This window comes from Theropithecus gelada, chromosome 4 (assembly GCF_003255815.1).
Source record: "Theropithecus gelada isolate Dixy chromosome 4, Tgel_1.0, whole genome shotgun sequence".
NCBI classification, from domain to species: domain Eukaryota; kingdom Metazoa; phylum Chordata; class Mammalia; order Primates; family Cercopithecidae; genus Theropithecus; species Theropithecus gelada.
Window position 1 is genome coordinate 18,263,935 of NC_037671.1, and position 17,458 is coordinate 18,281,392.

Consider the following 17,458-nt stretch of genomic DNA (forward strand, 5'->3'; position numbering starts at 1 on the left):
CTAGCAGTGTCGCACGCGGGACACGTCCAAGCGTTTGTTGGCACGGCCGGTGAGGGGGAGGGGGCGAGGAGGAGGGAGGGGAGTTGAGTGACAGGCTTTGCGGGGCAGGCTGGGAATTGTAGTTCCCAGCTTCCGTGGCCATAGCCATTTTGTAGTCGGGGGACTACAACTTCCAGAAGATCAAGGGGACCATTCTAAGGTGCCCCGGGAATAGGCGGCTCTCCCCGGGGCCGGGCGTCCTGGGGCACTCCTACCCAGCAGCCCGGCTGCAGGTAGACGCGAAGGCAGTAGCGGGGGCTGGCGTGGGGCGGTCGTGGGGTGAGCGGCAGGCAGGGGAAAGGGGGTGAGGTGGAGCGACGGAGCGTGCCATGCATTGAGCTAGGGAGCCTCTCTCAATTCCACGCCTGGGCTCGGCGTGGGAGCGACGCCCGAGGGCTTGCCTGGGAGGGGTTCGTCGAGGTCGCTCGGGTGTCTGGTTGGCCAGGCTGCGGGGGTGCCCTGGACTGGGCCAGGGGCGGTCGGCACCGGGCTAAGCGGGCGCCTGGCGGCTGAGCGGTGGGAGTTTTCGGCTGGCGCCCGGCGGGGAATTATCCGAGGAGCCCTAACTTGTATAAAAGCAGAGTCCATTTAAAGTTGGGCTGGATAGCCTCTCTCTCATTGGTTAGGGGGCTTGGAAAAAAGAGACTCGGCGAGCCCTCGCTGTGGTGCTGCCGCCGCCGCCGCCGCCGCCGCTGGAGTTGACTCTTCTGCTCGCACTGCTGCTGCAGCACAAACGTGACTTCCAACATTTTTTATTTATCTTTCCCTTTTCTTTTCCAAGATGTAACTACGGATCAGACACTAAGGACCTTCACGTTTCGCTGATGTAGTTTTTGGAGGAAAAAGGGGGGGGAGTGAAGGGCGTCGGTTTTTTTTTTGTGTGTGTGTGTATGTGTTTCGGGGGAAATTTTCCATTATGAGTGTTTTACTAAAGTGAATTTTTTTTTGTTTGCTTCGTTCGTCTTTGGCTCTTTTTTTTTCCTTCCCAATTTCGGATTTATTTCAAGGCGAATCTGGCTTTGGGGGAAGAGGAAGAAAAGTCGGATTACAAGATCAACCACCACCAACAACAATAAAAACCACCAGGATATTTTTTTGCAAATTTCTGACGGCTTTAAATTCATGAAGCAATTGTCCCCTTTTGCAATCAGCATTTGGATCTCAGAATGAGCAAGGAAAGACCGAAGAGGAATATCATTCAGAAGAAATACGTAAGTGCTCCTAACAACACATCCTTTGACTTGCAGTTTTAAGCAATGGCTGTGAATGTCAAGTTTATAGATAATTCTGCAGCTGAAGGGTTTTAAACACAGCGTCCGATAAGGCTGTTTCTTTCTTTTCTGAAAGAGGGCTTTTCAAGCGAAGTGGTGTCTGCCTAGTTTGGTTGAAAAAACAGATTGGTGTAGAGATACCTCAAGTGAATAAATTGACCTCGAATGACACAACCATAATCTAGTTTTAGATGAAAGGCAAGGGATTTTGGTGGAGCTTGAGGTGGGGGGGCGGCTGCGGTAATGTAACTAAACTGCATTCTCAAGCGGATTTGGCCCCGTATTGCACTTTGCATGCAAATGAGCCTGTGTTATTATTATTAATGTTATTTGGAAAAATCGTGTAACTCATGTGTGTTGGAAGCCCTTTAAGTTGCGATGGAGGGTCCGATTATGGCGATCTTCTCTTTGCATTGGCACATCAAATTTAACGTCTGTGGTCGTTTTGGCTTATCTGGTTTACAACGTAAACCAGTTGGGAATCATGTTACAGCGAATGCATTTGTTGGGATTGACTTTAATAATGAGGCTGGTTTTGTTTAAAAAATTCATGATTTCCAGTTGTAGGGGAAAAGGACACACACTATGGCTAATGTTTTTAAGTGTGTACGTGAATGTATATGTAAGTAACTACAAATATTTTCTCCTTGTTAACTGGGCTTCTGAAATTGGGTGATTATTCACAGATTTAAATGGCTTGGAATAGTTAAATTTGTTTTGTGCATAGTACAGCTACGTTTTGATTGGCATGGGGAGTGTTTTTGTTTTGTGTGTGGTGGCTTTTTTTTTTTTTAAGTTTGAGGGGAGGGAGGAAGGGGGGACCGAGCGATTAACCAAATATGCACTCGAGTGATCTGTGATCAGCGGCATGCTTTAAATTAAATAACTCATTTTTTTCAAAAAAGGCCAAATGAACATACCTTAGGGATAATGCAACGTAAGAGGAAAGTTTTATTTAAGTTGGGTAGACAAATTGGTGTTAATATTTTCCCTTTTTGATCATTGTGGTGTGTGTAATGAGAGATGACCTTCGGGGCACTGGTTTTGTAAAAATATATTTAATGGAAAAGCTGAATGCTTCTTCAAGAGAGCTGATCCTTATCTAGACACGTCAACTTCAACTATGAAAGAAATGCAAGGTTAAATAATCAAGCCCAACTTAGAAGGCTGTTCCATAAAGAATTTAAGAATTAAAATACATCCGCATTGCAGAGGGCTGGGTAGAATGCAAAGGACTAGTTTAAACTCAGGCTGTAGAAACTGCACGGAGACAACCTTGCCTCGGAGCGTAGACGCCTTCCCGGGGCACGTCCGTTTCGGATGCAGCCACAAAGCAAATGGGGTAGAACTTGGACGAGAACCGCACCCCGCCTCCCATTCTGGACCTCGTTGAGGTGGACAGCAGCGTGGGGTGGGTTTTCTTTTTTATTGCGGGCAGTCAGCGGATCGTGTCTCCGAGTCCGGACGTCCGGCTGCAAGCCCGTGGCTGGCGGCGGCCGCGGGAGGCACGGCACGAGTTAATGCTTCGGGAGCAGAGCCGGTGTTCCCGACGTGCTCGAGCCGGCTGCGAAGGGGACGGCGCGCGGGGGTCGCGGCAGGCTGGGCCTGGGGCTGGGCGGGCGCGCGCGCGCGGCCTGTAGGGGGCAGACTCCGGGCTCTGGGCGGGCGCGCGAGGCGGGCACCGGACTACCCGGGCCGGCTTGCAGGCGGGGAGGCGGGGAGGCGGGCGGGCGGGTGGGGCGCGGGGGCGGTGCGGCCTGCGGGGCGTGGGGAGGGTAGAGCGCGCGGGGCGGGGGCGTGGGCGTGCCGGGGTGGGGGTGCGCGGCGCACAGCTGCAGCGGGCGCCCCCCACCGCGCGCACGGCCGAGCATGGCGGCGGCGGCGGCCCGGCCGGCTTCCCGCGGCCCTGCCTGCGGGCTCCGTCGCAGTCTCGAGAGCAACAGGTTAAGCCGGCTAGACGTCAGCGCGCCCCCTCCCCGCCCCCCGGTTCTTCCCCCGCCGCGCGCCGGCGCCCCAGCCCTTCTTCCCTCCCTCCACCCCCCGCGGCGCTCGGTTCCCCGACGCTCCGGGCCGCGCTCTGTTGTCATTGTGACGTCACAAAGGGACGGGCTCGGGTGGAACCTTCCCCTCCTCCTCCGTGACGTCAAAAGTCGGGCGGGAGGTTCCAGGCGCGGCGGGGCGGCGGGGGAGGAGGGAGCGGGGCGGAGGCGGGGGCTGCCGCAGAGCCGGGCTGCGGCGTGGGAGGAGGAAGAGGAGGAAGATCCGCTCGGCCTCTGCCTTCCGCTCCGGAGCGTCGCGCTTCCCACCAGGTGAGCGCCGGGGAGCTGTTGGTCCCCAGAGGAGTGCCACTGGACCCTGTTCTGATGCCACTTGGGAAGCGGGAAGCGGGGAGCGGGGAGGAGGCGCCTCCTTTCTGCAGGAATGTTTTCACTTCCTCTGTTCCAGGTCTCCTGATGGTGTTGCATTACTAGCGTGGTACATGTGTCCCTTCGCCAGTGCTTATGTAAAGAAATGAAAGTATTGAGGGAAAGCTTTGCTTTGTTGTGGATTTGGCCACCTTGTCACTTGAAGTCGTGTTAGGGGTGCTTCAGCAGGATGTGGCCGGATGGCTTTCATGATGATGCTGCACAGCAGCAACTGTTGCTCTTTCTGGAAGCTTTGCTGTACTCTGGTGGGGGGCTTTCCTTTGCTGTGCCGGCTCTGTGCCTACTGAGTGTAATTTTGGGGGTCTGGACCAAAGGAATACTTGTCATTGACAAATGTACCGAGAAGACATAGGACTCCTTTAAGTCTCAAGGTGCTCTTGGCTTAGTTCTTCTGAGCAGGGAAACCAGGGGCTGGCATTCTGTTTCCTCTTTTGTAAAATGGAAAAATACCTGCCATTGCCACTTAACTAAGTCACTGAAAAGATCATGTGCATGAAAGATGTAAAACAGTATGCCTCTTTATATGTAAGGTGACATTATTTCTTGAGCTCGTGGAAGGCAGCACGTTTCCCACAGTTGGTCTCAAAAGCCAGGGATGCCTGCTGAGTTGCCATTTAGTTTATTATTTTAGCAAAGCAGAGTTGGGGGTGCGATTGTTGATAGTAGGCTTTGGGAGAAATGATTGTTATGTTTCATAATAAATGATGTCCTTGAGAAACTCATAAATTGCAATGTAATCCTGTCTTAATTGTGTTGGGCACGACTCCCACTGCAATACGTTAAATAACTGAAAACATTTGCCTTTGAAAGCCCCAATCCACTTGGACAATAAAAACAGTTGCATGTTTTGCACCATGGATATTTTCTGCTGTTTCCATCATTCCACTGCCTGGTTATTCCTAGGGAGAATAACAGATAGGATATTGGGGCTTCACCGCTATTTGATCTTTGCTTTATAGCAGGTATCTGAAATAGAAAATCTCTGCCATATGAAGATAGTAATTCATGTAGTTAGCATGAAAACAAATTGCCAGTTTGATTTTCTAGGACAGCTCAAGCAGAATTTGTACCACTAGGCTGTAAGTTTTAACTATCTAATTTTCTGATTTAAAAGTGTATGATTTAAAAATTGGAAAACGTTTTTGTTATAAGCTTCAAAAGGATTTACTATAATTACAACTACATAAAATTGTAAAGAAAAAAGTAGGAAGAACACAAAAAATATAGTGGTTGGATTTATGAGGTTTTCTGTTTTAAAACTCAATTCATCACAAATTGTTCAGTCACGTTATTTTACAGTTGGTGGGGTGGTGGGGAAATTTGTACGTTATTTTATTGCTGTATTTCTTCTTTCCTGGGATATTTACATGGCTTTCCAGCTACTTGTTTCTAGTAGTGGAAAATCTTGCTCTGTGTTACTTAAGTGCAGGGCAGTGGCAGTTTGGCTCCTATCACTGTATAGGGATACGGAAGGAAAACACAATGAAGTCCAAAGTTTCACTAAAATTTGAGAGAAAGATTATGTCGACAAGTAATCCAACTTAGATATTAACCTACAGTAAAATAATAACCTGGATAATAACCAACTCGTGTCCCTGTAGCCACTGGCCCAAATAGACAACTAGAATTATTTGGTACTTGCTAATGCCTGTTTCCTCGTAAGTGGGTTAAACCAGCCCCTGTTGCTGGGCTGAAGGCTATTGATGCACTTCCAAGTGCCTTGGAAATAACTCCAGTGTTAATATATACCTTGCTCCAAAGGTTAAACTTTCCTCCTTCAGAACAAGAAAATCTTTTGGAGTATATAATTGGTGTCTGTAGAAAATCTTTTGGAGTATGTAATTGGTGTCTGTTACCTTCAGAATGGAACTTTCTTTTTTTTTCATTGAAGACACAGGAATGTCATATTAAGTGTAGTTTGTTAAAACACTTGGTGAAGGCTAAGCTAGAGAGCATTTTTGTTTGTTTGCTTTTTTTTTTGAGACAGGGTCTTGCTCAGCTGCCCAGACTGGAGTGCAGTGGTGGCTCACTACAACCACCGTCTCCAGGGTTCAAGCTATTCTCCTGTCTCAGCCTCCTGAGTAGCTGGGATTACAGGCACCCACCATTACACCCGGCTATTTTTTGTATTTTAGTAGAGACGGAGTTTCATTTCACTGTATTGGCCTGGCTGGTCTTGAACTCATGACCTCAGGTGATCTGCCCGCCTCGGCCTCCCAAAGTGCTGTGATTACAGGTGTGAGCCACTGCGCCCAGACAACTGAACATTTTAAAGCTAGTGGTTTGCCCTTGCTCATGATGGTGTGAGGACTCACACTCCTGACATTGTCTGAATTCTGGCTGCTTTGCTGTCATCATCCTGATGTTACTGGTCCATGTCTCCCCCAGGATTGCAGTAGTAGCAGCTCTCCTAACCACCTTTTACCTACCCATCCTACTTGTCCTGTTGGCTGCAGAACGTCCTGACTGATACGCTAGGACAAAGGTCCTGGGCAGCTCTGGGAAGTACCTCTGTCCCCTTTGGCTTTCACCCAGAAGTCTTGCTAAGTGTCAATTGTTTGTTCCCAAATCTGGTTATTCCAGTTGGGCTTATTATTGTAATAACAGTTAAGTATTACGTCAACCTTGAAACGAGTGTGAAAAAGAGTTGGGGCCGGGCGCGGTGGCTCATGCCTGTAATCTTAGCACTTTGGGAGGCTGAGGTGGGTGGATCATGAAGTCAGGAGTTCAAGACCAGCCTGACCAACATGGTGAAACCCCATCTCTACTAAAAGCACAAAAATTACCTGGGCGTGGTGGCACATGCCTGTAATCCCAGCTACTCAGGAGGCTGAGGCAGGAGAATCACTTGAACCCAGGAGGCGGAGGTTGCAGTGAGCTGCTTGTACCTGGGAGGCAGAGGTTGTAGTGAGTTGAGATCATACCAGTGCATTCCAGCCTGGGCAACAGAGTGAGACTCCGTTTCAAAAAAAAAAAAAAGAAAAAAAAAAAAAAGGTGGGCCAGACATTTCCCAAGATTTTTGGGAAAATCTGTAAGGACTGTCCACACGCATTGCTTTGCAAGTGATTCCCTTTTAAGAACCAAACTTCAACGCCCAGATTTCCCCAACAAGCAAAACAGCATAATGTGGAACAACAGAACGCTCAGAGACTTAAGCTCAGAAATAAGACCCATGGCCTCATTTCAAAAAAAAGGTAATTAAAAGTAGATTTGTCTTTGTCGGTTAATATAAAATGTTAAGGAATATCTTTTTTTAAAAAATTGTTTCTTGTCTAACAAACTTGTTTCCATTAACTAACCAACTTCTGGTTCTTGTCATCTCTCCTAAGAGTGCTTCCAACTGTGTTTAACCTTAATCCCCAAATGCTAAACTGGACTCCCTGTCTGCTTCATGCCAAGTAACTTAGGTAAAGTGTGAATCAGTTTAAAGTAGTCCTACTGTGGTGATTGTATTACTTTTGGAGTTAAAGTAATTGTGCCGTTCACTGAATGGCAGGGAACAGAAAGAGTCGTAATTTTCACCTAATTCATGGAGTTTAGAAGCTTGTATCTTGTAATCCGGCAACTTTAATTATATATTGTTTTACTTACGAGATATTGTCGAAGGTCTGTTCCCTTTCAAATCCTTAAGACTTACCTGTTAATAAAAATGAAACCAATTGAATCTGTTTTTCTGTGTGCTCAATTATCTTTTGTTTTTTTTCTGTCTTCCAGATAACTGTACTCTTTATTCCTGTGACTCCCTAAGACAAGCCTCATTTGCTTTTCCAGGCCCTCAGTCTTTGTTTTTCTGATTCCTTTTTTCCATAAACCTTTTCCATACTTGCCTCACCTTTGCAGGCATCTTTTATTCTGGGAGGTGGGAACTCCGTGATATCTGTCTACAGTTTTGTAGAATAAGAGTGAGCGAGATTTTATTCTCATTATCCTTCTAGGTTTTAATCTTTCTTGGGACTTCAGACAATCTTATAACCTTCTGCCAGCTTCAGGTTTTTTTAATAAGGATTTTTTTTCCCCCCCCCCACACAGAGGAGTGTCTCTCTGTCACCTAGGCTAGAATGCAGTGGCGTGGTCTTGGGTCACTGCAACTTCCACCTCCCAGGTTCAAGCGATTCTCCTGTCTCAGCCTCCCGAGTAGCTGGGTCTACCGAGTAGCTGGGACTACCAGTGTATACCACCACACCCAGCTCACTTTTGTATTTTTAGTGAAGACGGGGTTTCACTATGTTGGCTAGGCTGGTCTTGAACTCCTGACCTCGTGATCTGCTCATCTCAGCCTCCTAAAGTGCTGGGATTACAGGCGTGAGCCACTGTGCCTGACCAAATAAGAATTTTTAAAATTCAATTCTGATTGAGAATAAAATTATTAAAAGTGGAGCTGACCTGTCATTTTGCTCTTGGTGGAAGACTCCTGTTTCCAGGACTTCTGTTCCTGTCACTTCTTGCAGGTGGCTTTTGTCTTTCTTGCTCTCTTAGGCTGTAGGAAAGAGCCCACGCAGATTGTCCCAGAGGGCAAAGTCTAGGTCATTCCTGCGTGAGCAGCCACTGGCAGCTCGACCACACCACTCTGGGTCTCTGGGTTTTTTTACACTTTTACCACAGTTTGTCTTGCCACAGATTTCACTATTGTAAGGGTGCTGCCCACCTCTCCTGGGGCTCTTTTTTCCATTTGAAGAACTGTCCCAGAAAAGCTTGGATTATGGAAAACACCTCCAGATGACGACACAGCACCCACTTCTCTTAACGGTATTGTGAAGAGAGGACTCAGTCAATTCTGAAATAACCGCCTACGTTGTGAGTTTGAGAAAAGGGGTTTTTGAGTCCATTTTACAGATGAGAAAAGTAAGGTGAAAAACCAGCCAGATAATTCGCTCCCCACTTTTGAGTTCAGAGGACATAGAAGTAAAATGAACCATCAGTGGAACCCCAAAAAGGGGAGAAGAAAAGGTCGTAAAAGGGACTGTTGGCAACCTTTGGAGAGGCTTTTTGCTTGAGAAAGTTGGAAGTGAGGGCAGTTTGTCAGGAGTGTCAGTCTCTCCTGCATGTTTGTATTTGTTGTTTTTTGAAGCACCAGTTGGTGGAGCTACCCCCTTATCCCCAGCTGGCTGTCTCCCTGAGTCATCATTGGAAGAACTGACATCCCGTGTCCCTTGGGACTGGATGGGTTGTGCTCTTCTAGTTTTACAAGTACCCCCGCCACATTCTTGGGCGTATCTGAGGCCCGGCAGTGGGCTGCAGTTCTCCAGACTTGCAAGAACTGGTTTGATTTCCCAGGGCTGTTGACTTTTTCTTGTACTTGACTTGTACTTTCTTAACCCTGACTTTGAGGCTTAGGGGACCATGGAACACTGGGGAAATCATTTGCCCTCAGTCCTCACCAGGGGCTGGGCCATCCATTAAACAAAGGCTGTCCATATGTGTTAATGAGGCGGTGTGAGTAATGGCAACATTATCCGTGATGACTTACATAATCATAGGACAGATGTGGGTGTTAGAGAAAGAGGAACCCTACTGGTAGAAGTTCTTGAGAGTTATTCTTGAGAGCTGGTGCTGCCTAAAAGGTCTCAATTGGATTTTAAGTTCTAATTTTGTAAGTCTGTCAAGCTCCACCACCCATGAAGAGGAAGGCCAGTGAACACTGAAATATTATCAGCAGCATTGTTTGCTCCTAGAAGGTTAACAAAATACATAGCCACAGGGCGGGGCACGGTGGCTCACGCCCATAATCCCAGCACTTTGGAAGGCCAAGGCGGGCGGATCACTTCAACTCAGGAGTTCGAGACCAGCCCGGCCAACGTGGTGAAACTCTACTAAAAATGCAAAAAAATTAGCCAGGCGTGATGGTGGGCACCTGTAATCCCAGCTACTTGGAAGGCTGAGGTAGGAGAATCACTTGAACCCAGGAGGGTGGAGGTTGCAGTGAGCTGAGTGAGACTCTGTCTCCAAAAAAAAAAAAAAAAAAAAAAAAAAAATTGTATAGCCACAGTTTTGCCACTCCATACTCCCAGTAAGGGTCTTCCCTCATACACATTTGTCAACTAGGAATTCTTTAATTCTTTTTTTGAGACACAGTCTCGCCCTGTCGCCTGGCTGGAGTACAGTGGCACTATCTCAGCTCACTGCAACATCTGCCTCCCGGGTTCAAGCGATTTTCCTGCCTCATCCTCTGGGATGATCCTCTGGGATGTAGTAGCTGGAACTACAGGCGCACACCACCATGCCCTGCTAATTTTTGTATTTTTAGTAGAGACGGGGGTTTAGTAGAGACAGAGTTTCACCCTATTGGCCAGGATGGTCTGTATCTTGACCTTGTGATCCCCCTGCCTCAGCCTCCCAAAGTGGTGTGATTACAGGCGTGAGCCCCCGCCCCCAGCTCAATTAGGAATTCTTAACAGTAACTGTTTTTTTGGGGGGAGGTGGGGAGAAGGAGTGCAAAGGATGGGTTGTGTGACTCTTGTCTACCTGGAGACCTGGTTTACTGGGACAGGAGAATGTGGGAGATATTTTGATGCCCAGTTTATTGATCTCTTAAAATCTGGGTAGTTTTGTCTCCATTATTTCCTAACCACCATTTTGGTGAGAGCTTGGTCTGAAGTGGTAGTGTATTATCTCTTGGTTCTCTCTCGGTTTCGGCCAGCTGTTAGAGTGTTTGGTGCCTGTGGGGGCAGAAACCGGTGCCAGGAGGAAATGAGAAGGGATTAGGACTGAGCATGTGTTTCTTGCATTTAGTCCTTCTATAGGTTTGCAGAAGGGAGCTGAATGAATGCTTATTCTGTTAAGCAGCAGACTTGTGTGCTTTGTATATATGCGTTATTACTGCTACTAAATGGAACTCGATAATGAAATGCCTCAGATTTGGACAGGTTTGTGAATATATGGGGTACCTCTGCAGTAATGGACAAAGTTGGGAATGTGAGCCTAGTTCAAATTTGGCCCTGTGTTAAACTGGCTGTGTGACTCCAGGCAAGCTGTACAACCTCCCTGAGCTATTTCCTCATCTGGACAACTTATTTCATGGACTTCACAGGCTTGTTGCTGGGAGAGGTAGGGGAATTTTTGATGTGAAAGCACTTTGTAAACTGCATACTGCTGCACAAATGCTCAAGGTATTATTACCCAGTTGGAAATCACCAACCTGGAGACATCAGGCCTGCCAGCGGCCTTCCTAGCTGACTCAGATATAAATGAATCAAATGAATTCTGTACTTTGATTCTTAATAAAGCAAGCGGATAGCAAGTAACAGATGCACTTTGGGATACAGAACAAGGCTTTACGGATTAGAAGGTGATGTAATCACCTTCTTTCTCTGTCCTATATTAGCCACCACTTGACTCCTAGATACACCTGGGTGGTGAATTGGAAAGAGGGATAGACTGAGAATTAATATTGGAGTGGCTCTGAATCTGTGCACAGATGTTTAAAGAAAACATAGTCCTTGAAATTAAAAGTCTGATCATGATCTGATCGCGATCCTTTAGTGGCTGTCTGATCCTCAGGATCGAATCTAAACCAACTTTGTTCCCAGCATGGCATAAAAAGTCCTTCTTGATGTACTCTGAGCTTATCCTGCCACCCATCCACTTCACGCATCCTGGGCTTCAGCTGAGCCCAGCATCTTGTTCCTCTGTTTGCTTGGTGAATGGATTGCCTGAGGAACCCACTGTGTCTGTCTGAAGCCTGCCACCCTGTTTACCCGGTCTGGCAGAGCCAGGCTCTTTCTCCCGGTTGGCTGGTCTCCTCACACTTTATTTTTAGGTGCTGGAGTTATTTGCTTACATGTCTCTCACCCTATTAACCCCACAAGAGTAGGGGCTGAATTTATGTCATTGTCGGTCACTGTTAATGTCTAATACATAGTATACATTCTAGGAATATTTGAGTTCAAGTTTTCGGTGGAGTATTTCGAATACTACTTAGTAGTGGGAGGGAATTGGTATGAATCTAGTGCAAAAAGATAGACTTAACTGATCACAATTTTGGACGCTATAATTTTATAGTTGAGAATTCCTGAGGTTTCTAGTACTGTTGTTAAGTGACCTGCTTGTGGTCGCATATTTTATCAGACACAGCTGGGGCATGAAATCCAGGCCCTGATACAGTAGAAGGCCCTGTCTCTTTCTGCCTTTGGAAATACTTCTTCCTTTCAGGGGGATTTTCAGCTATCCATGGTAACTGCAGTAATTGGTTCATTTTCATGGAAAAATAAAATCCACGTGTAATCCCCATACCTAATTAAGCCAATAGCATTTTACTGTTGTGCAGATGGCCGTTTTTGCTTAATAAGAAGTAATTCAAATCAGACAAGCACTCAAAAGATAGAAATCATTGAAATCACATACTGGACATTCCTTCACTTGTAGATGGTTTTATCTATATGGGCCATACTCTTTAAGTGCTGTATTTTTGTTACCTGCTGTTTGCATTTATAACTTGTCATGGTAATCAAAGACAATGATTTTTAATGGCTTCAAGGCAGTTGGTTGATAGATACCACCATTTTCTTGACTCATCTCTTCGCGATGGGTTTGGGACTGTTAGACAAAATGATGCGTGCAGCCTGCTTTGCATGTGTCTGTTTGCACTCATCTCTAAATTCTTCACTGTGAAATTACTGAGAAGTGCCCGTGTTTACGTTTTGATCTTTCCTAGTACATTGCTTTCTTGGAGAGAGGCTATACTAATTTACGGTCCCACAGGTAGTACACGTTAGGCCAGCGGGTTTGTTTGTTTGTTGGCTTTTAAAAACCAATACAAGCATTTGTAACAAGTAGTAAAGATGTCAGTTGAGTTTTATTTAAGTTTCTGTTTTCTTCCCGTGTCCTCTCTCAGGGCATTTAGAACTAAATGAGATAAGGTATGTGAAAGCACTTTGTAAAACAAAATTGCTCTAAGAACACAATGTATTATTAGTCAGAACAGCTCTAGTAGGGAAGGGAAAGGGAGAGCCTTGGGTAATTGTACAATGATGTTCCTTATATGTATGAAATGCTTTTTGTTGTGAGAACATAGAGATACTTAAGCAATGAAGATGGCCCACAGTCACATTGTTTTCATATGTGATCTCAGCCTTGTTTGTGAGGTGGGCTTTGTATGTTTACAAAGATCCCTTTGGGCTGTGGCTTGGAAGACAAAAAATACAGCTGGCATTTTTTTGGTTGCTTACCATGTTCTGACACTGTGTTGGGAGTTTGAAAATATGACATTGCCTTTGTCTGAGGGGCATTTACAGTTTAGTTGGCAGCAGGGATGTGAAACAGTGGGAGGAGAGCACTGGCTTTGGAGTCAAACTGAAGTTGAGGATCTCTACTCTGTCATCTTGGGTAGATCACCTCTCCAGGTCTCAGTTTCTTCATCTTTGAAAGGGGGAGAATTGTGCCTTCATTATCTCTCAAGGTCATTTTGTGGAAGACTGAATCAGATGTTAAGTGTGAAGTGCTTTATGAACTGTGACTATAACCGGGCATGGTGGCTCACACCTGTAATCCTAGCACTTTGGGAGGCTGAGGCGGGTAGATCACAAGGTCAGGAGTTTGAGGCCAGCCTGACTAACATGGTGAAAACTTGTCTCTACTAAAAATACAAAAATTAGCCAGGCATGGTGGCGAGTGCCTGTAATCCGGGCTACTTGGGAGGCTGAGGCAGGAGAATTGCTTGAACCAGGGAGGCAGAGGTTGCAGTGAGCCGAGATTGTGCCACTGCACTCCAGCCTGGGCAACAGAGTAAGATCCTATCTCAAAACAAAACAAAACACCAACTGTGACTGTTCAGACCATGTTATTATAAGTCCTACAGGTTGTTGTGGCTGTAATTCTCCAAGTGCAAGATTGAAGAGGAAACTGTTTCTGGGTCATCTATGCTGATGATGGTATATCCCAGTGAAGAGGATAGAAATTCAAATAAGAAGGGTGCTTAGCACCTTTCCTTCTCACCAAGGCTTAGTGTTTCTTCCTAACTTATGGAAAAATGCAGTGTGAATCTCTTCATACCCAGACGTATTTTTGGATTGATGGGATTTTTATCTTCCCTCTGCTTCCCTGGTTTGTGAGGATGAGGGTAGTGTTCACAGGGTGACTAAGCAGCAGCCTTACTTTTTTGCATACTTTTGAATGAACTACTTTGCCTGCCTTTTATTCTCCAGGCAAGATGTACCCTTAGAGATGAGGTGGAACCTAACACTTGGTTTTACCTAAATTGCCTCCTTTTCCATTCTTCCACTGCCCAGAGCACTAAAGCTCTGTTTGTTCTATTTTCAGCTTGTAATAATGTCTTGATGTTGGAGGATGAAAGAGCTGATGTGAATAGAAGGCATTTAATAAGGAGTCATGGTCTGGAGCCCCAGTCAAATTGGTAGCACATGGTTTTCATCTGCCTTGAAGGGCTTGGTTGCGTGGTCTTGCCTTCTCAGAGCTGTGACACCACCAGGCTGGGCCCTATGCACAATGCCACCTTCTCAAACTGATGATTTGGAGTGGCAAATGCCACTGACTTTGAGAGATGCCAAAGGAATGGTGGACTTACCTTCCTAATCTTTTGAAGATCATAAAATGTTTGCTAGGGCCGGGCGCGGTGGCTCACGCCTGTAATCCCAGCACTTTGGGAGGCCGAGGCGGGCGGATCACAAGGTCAGGAGATCGAGACCACGGTGAAACCTCGTCTCTACTAAAAATACAAAAAATTAGCCGGGCGCGGTTGTGGGCGCCTGTAGTCCCAGCTACTCGGGAGGCTGAGGCAGGAGAATGGCGGGAACCCGGGAGGCGGAGCTTGCAGTGAGCTGAGATCCGGCCACTGCACTCCAGCCTGGGCGACACAGCGAGACTCCGTCTCAAAAAAAAAAAAAAAAAAAAAAAAAAATGTTTGCTAGGCCTCGCTCGTCTGCACTTGGGACAGGGGTTAGATGGGTATGTCGGGGGAATGATGTTATTTTAGTGGGGTTTTATTTAACATTCGGTTTTAACCACTCTTCAGCCTTCTCACTGGGACTCCTAGCTGGTTACGTTTCTTGAAGGGGGTTAATTGTATATATTTATGTATTTATGCCCCTCACTCTAAAAAAGGATTTAAAGCCACGAAGAACTGTCATTCCAGGAGCAAATAATTTTTACTTAGATATGACTCAAGTTCACTTTCCAAATGCAAAAAAGGGACAGTCAGATTAAAATACGGACAGCAGAGTAAGTAGTTCATTCATTTCAATGCAGCAGTGTTTGGGCCTGGCAGTGTTTTTTGCTTTTGGTTTGAAGTCTTGACCTAAAACTTTAATTAAAGGCAGGTTTTGCTAAATAGTATTGGTATTGACACTTTGACAGAACTTTTTTTAATCTGAAAGAATTTTAAAGATGCATGAAAGTAATCCCCAGTGATGATTACGTCTTCAAGTGGCCGAGATCAGATTTCTATTTAAATACCAATGCAGTTTATCACTTTTTTCCACAGTGCAGGGGGCCAGGGAGGGTCTGGATTTAATAGTGAACTTCTGAACTTGACTTATTTGAGGGGAGCGACTGGTGGGTGTTACTGCATAATTCGGTGTTCTGTGTCTTTAAAAATGTTTTCAAATACTCATTCTGTATTGTAATCCTCAAAACTACTGTTAGGATTCCAAACCATTGTGGTTTAAACTTAGCTGGAATCTAAAAGGTGGCTGACAGAAGGAAAGGAAATCTCCTTTAAATAAAGAACATATTTGGCTTGCCTAACTGTCCCAGAGTCTGGGCTCTGGGCATATCTAAGCCATGGGCCAAGTCTCATAGTTGAAGAGGTCGGGAAATACTTGTTTCAAATATAAACACCAGCTCAATATAAACACCATCAATTAGTTCTGCAGAAACTCCTGGTACAAACAAGAACTTGCAAAGCTTCATGTTCAGTGCAGTTCTTGTCTGGATGAGATAAGGAGCACAATACTGCATACTCTTCTGTACTTGTGATAAATCAAAACTCTAATGTTGCTATTAAAATGGGTTTTCTTTTGGCCCTGGTAAGCTGGAAAGCATTGGAAGGTGGGGAGGATAGATTTCACTTGGAAATATCTGAAGCTAAGAAGTGGTGGCTTTTTCTTCTTTCTTCTAAATGTACTCCTTGCTCTAATTAAGCAATGCGATCGCTGTCCCAACACTGACATACCCCAGGATGAAGCACATTTTCTACTCAAGTAGCCTTTTTTTCCCTTGCCTTCTTCCATGAGACTTGCGGAAATTGTCATGTTATTTCTTTCCAGAATTTATTGGAGCATTAGGCAAAAGCCTCTTGGGAGTATAAATAATGATGATTATAAAGAACAGTCAGTTTACCAAGGAAGGCCATTATCTTTGACTTGCAAAGCTTTTACAGCCAAACATTGTTTGCTTACAGTTCTTTAATACAGATGAAGACCTTAATGGTAAGAGGAGTCCTATTACTACTCCCTTTGTACATGGAGGTCATCCCAATAAAGAAAGGACTATGTCACTTTGCTCAGGCATTAACAGCTTGTTTTTCAGGACAGGCATTATATACGGTCCATGAAGTCCTTGGATGGTGTTTTCTCTCCTCTTTTTTTTTTGAGACGGAGTCTTGGTCTCTGGGCTGGAGTGCAGTGGTGCGATATTGGCTCACTGCAACCTCCGCCACTTGGGTTCAAGCGGTTGTCCTGCCTCAGCCTCCCGAGCAGCTGGGACTACAGGCATGCGCCACAATGCCCAGCTAATTTTTGTATTTTTTGTAGAGACAGGGTTTCACCATGTTGGTTGGCCAGGATGGTCTCAATCTGTTGACCTCATGATCCGCCGGCCTCCCAGCTACTCAGCCTCCTGAGTAGCTGGGACTACAGGCACCCGCCACTGCGCCCGGCTAATTTTTTGTATTTTTAGTAGAGACGGGGTTTCACTGTGGTCTTGATCTCCTGACCTTGTGATCCGCCCGCCTTGGCCTCCCAAAGTGCTGGGATTACAGGCGTGAGCCACCATGCCCGGCCTGTTAAAAGATTTCTAAAGTTGATAAGGAATACTGAATTTACTTTTGGACTCCCTACTACGTCCTACCCTATATTGTATACCTTATATACAAATTCAGGGAATTTTTTTTTTTTCTTTTTTTTTTGAGGTGGAGTCTCTGTTGCCCAGGCTGGAGTGCAGTGGCTCAGTCTTGGCTCTCTGAAGCCTCCACCTGCCCAGTTCAAGCAGTTCTCCTGCCTCAGCCTCCCGAGTAGTTGGGACTACAGGTGCGCGCCACCATACCTGACTAATTTTTTGTGTTTTTAGTAGAGACGGGGTTTCACCATGCTGGTCAGGCTGGTCTCGAACTCCTGACCTCGTGATCCGCCCGCCTTGGATTACAGTGCTGAGATTACAGGCGTGAGCCACCACGCCTGGCCCAGGGATGGTTTTAAAACTAAGGAACTTGTTTGAGTAGGCACTGACATGGAAAAGGTATGTATAAATGAAGAATCTCGGCCAGGCGCGGTGGCTCAAGCCTGTAATCCCAGCACTTTGGGAGGCCGAGACGGGCGGATCACGAGGTCAGAAGATTGAGACCATCCTGGCTAACACGGTGAAACCCCGTCTCTACTAAAAAATACAAAAAACTAGCCGGGCAAGGTGGCGGGCGCCTGTAGTCCCAGCTACTCGGGAGGCTGAGGCAGGAGAATGGCGTAAAACCCGGGAGGCGGAGCTTGCAGTGAGCTGAGATCCGGCCACTGCACTCCAGCCCGGGCGACAGAGCCAGACTCCGTCTCAAAAAAAAA

General features: G+C 46.2%; 1 protein-coding gene across 2 annotated transcripts in view; it reads left to right on the forward strand.

Moving 5' to 3' along the window:
* The first annotated feature begins 639 nt into the window (after positions 1–639).
* JARID2 (jumonji and AT-rich interaction domain containing 2) overlaps positions 640–17,458 on the forward strand; it is a 277,495-nt gene continuing 260,676 nt past the window's right edge. Inside the window, exon 1 of one of the 2 annotated variants that reach the window (XM_025383086.1) lies at positions 640–1,250. In XM_025383086.1, coding sequence (XP_025238871.1) covers positions 1,206–1,250 — 45 coding nt within the window. In that variant the 5' untranslated portion in view covers positions 640–1,205. Of the gene's footprint in view, positions 1,251–3,515; positions 3,620–17,458 lie in introns of those variants that run through there. The other variant, XM_025383087.1, reaches the window with a different exon arrangement.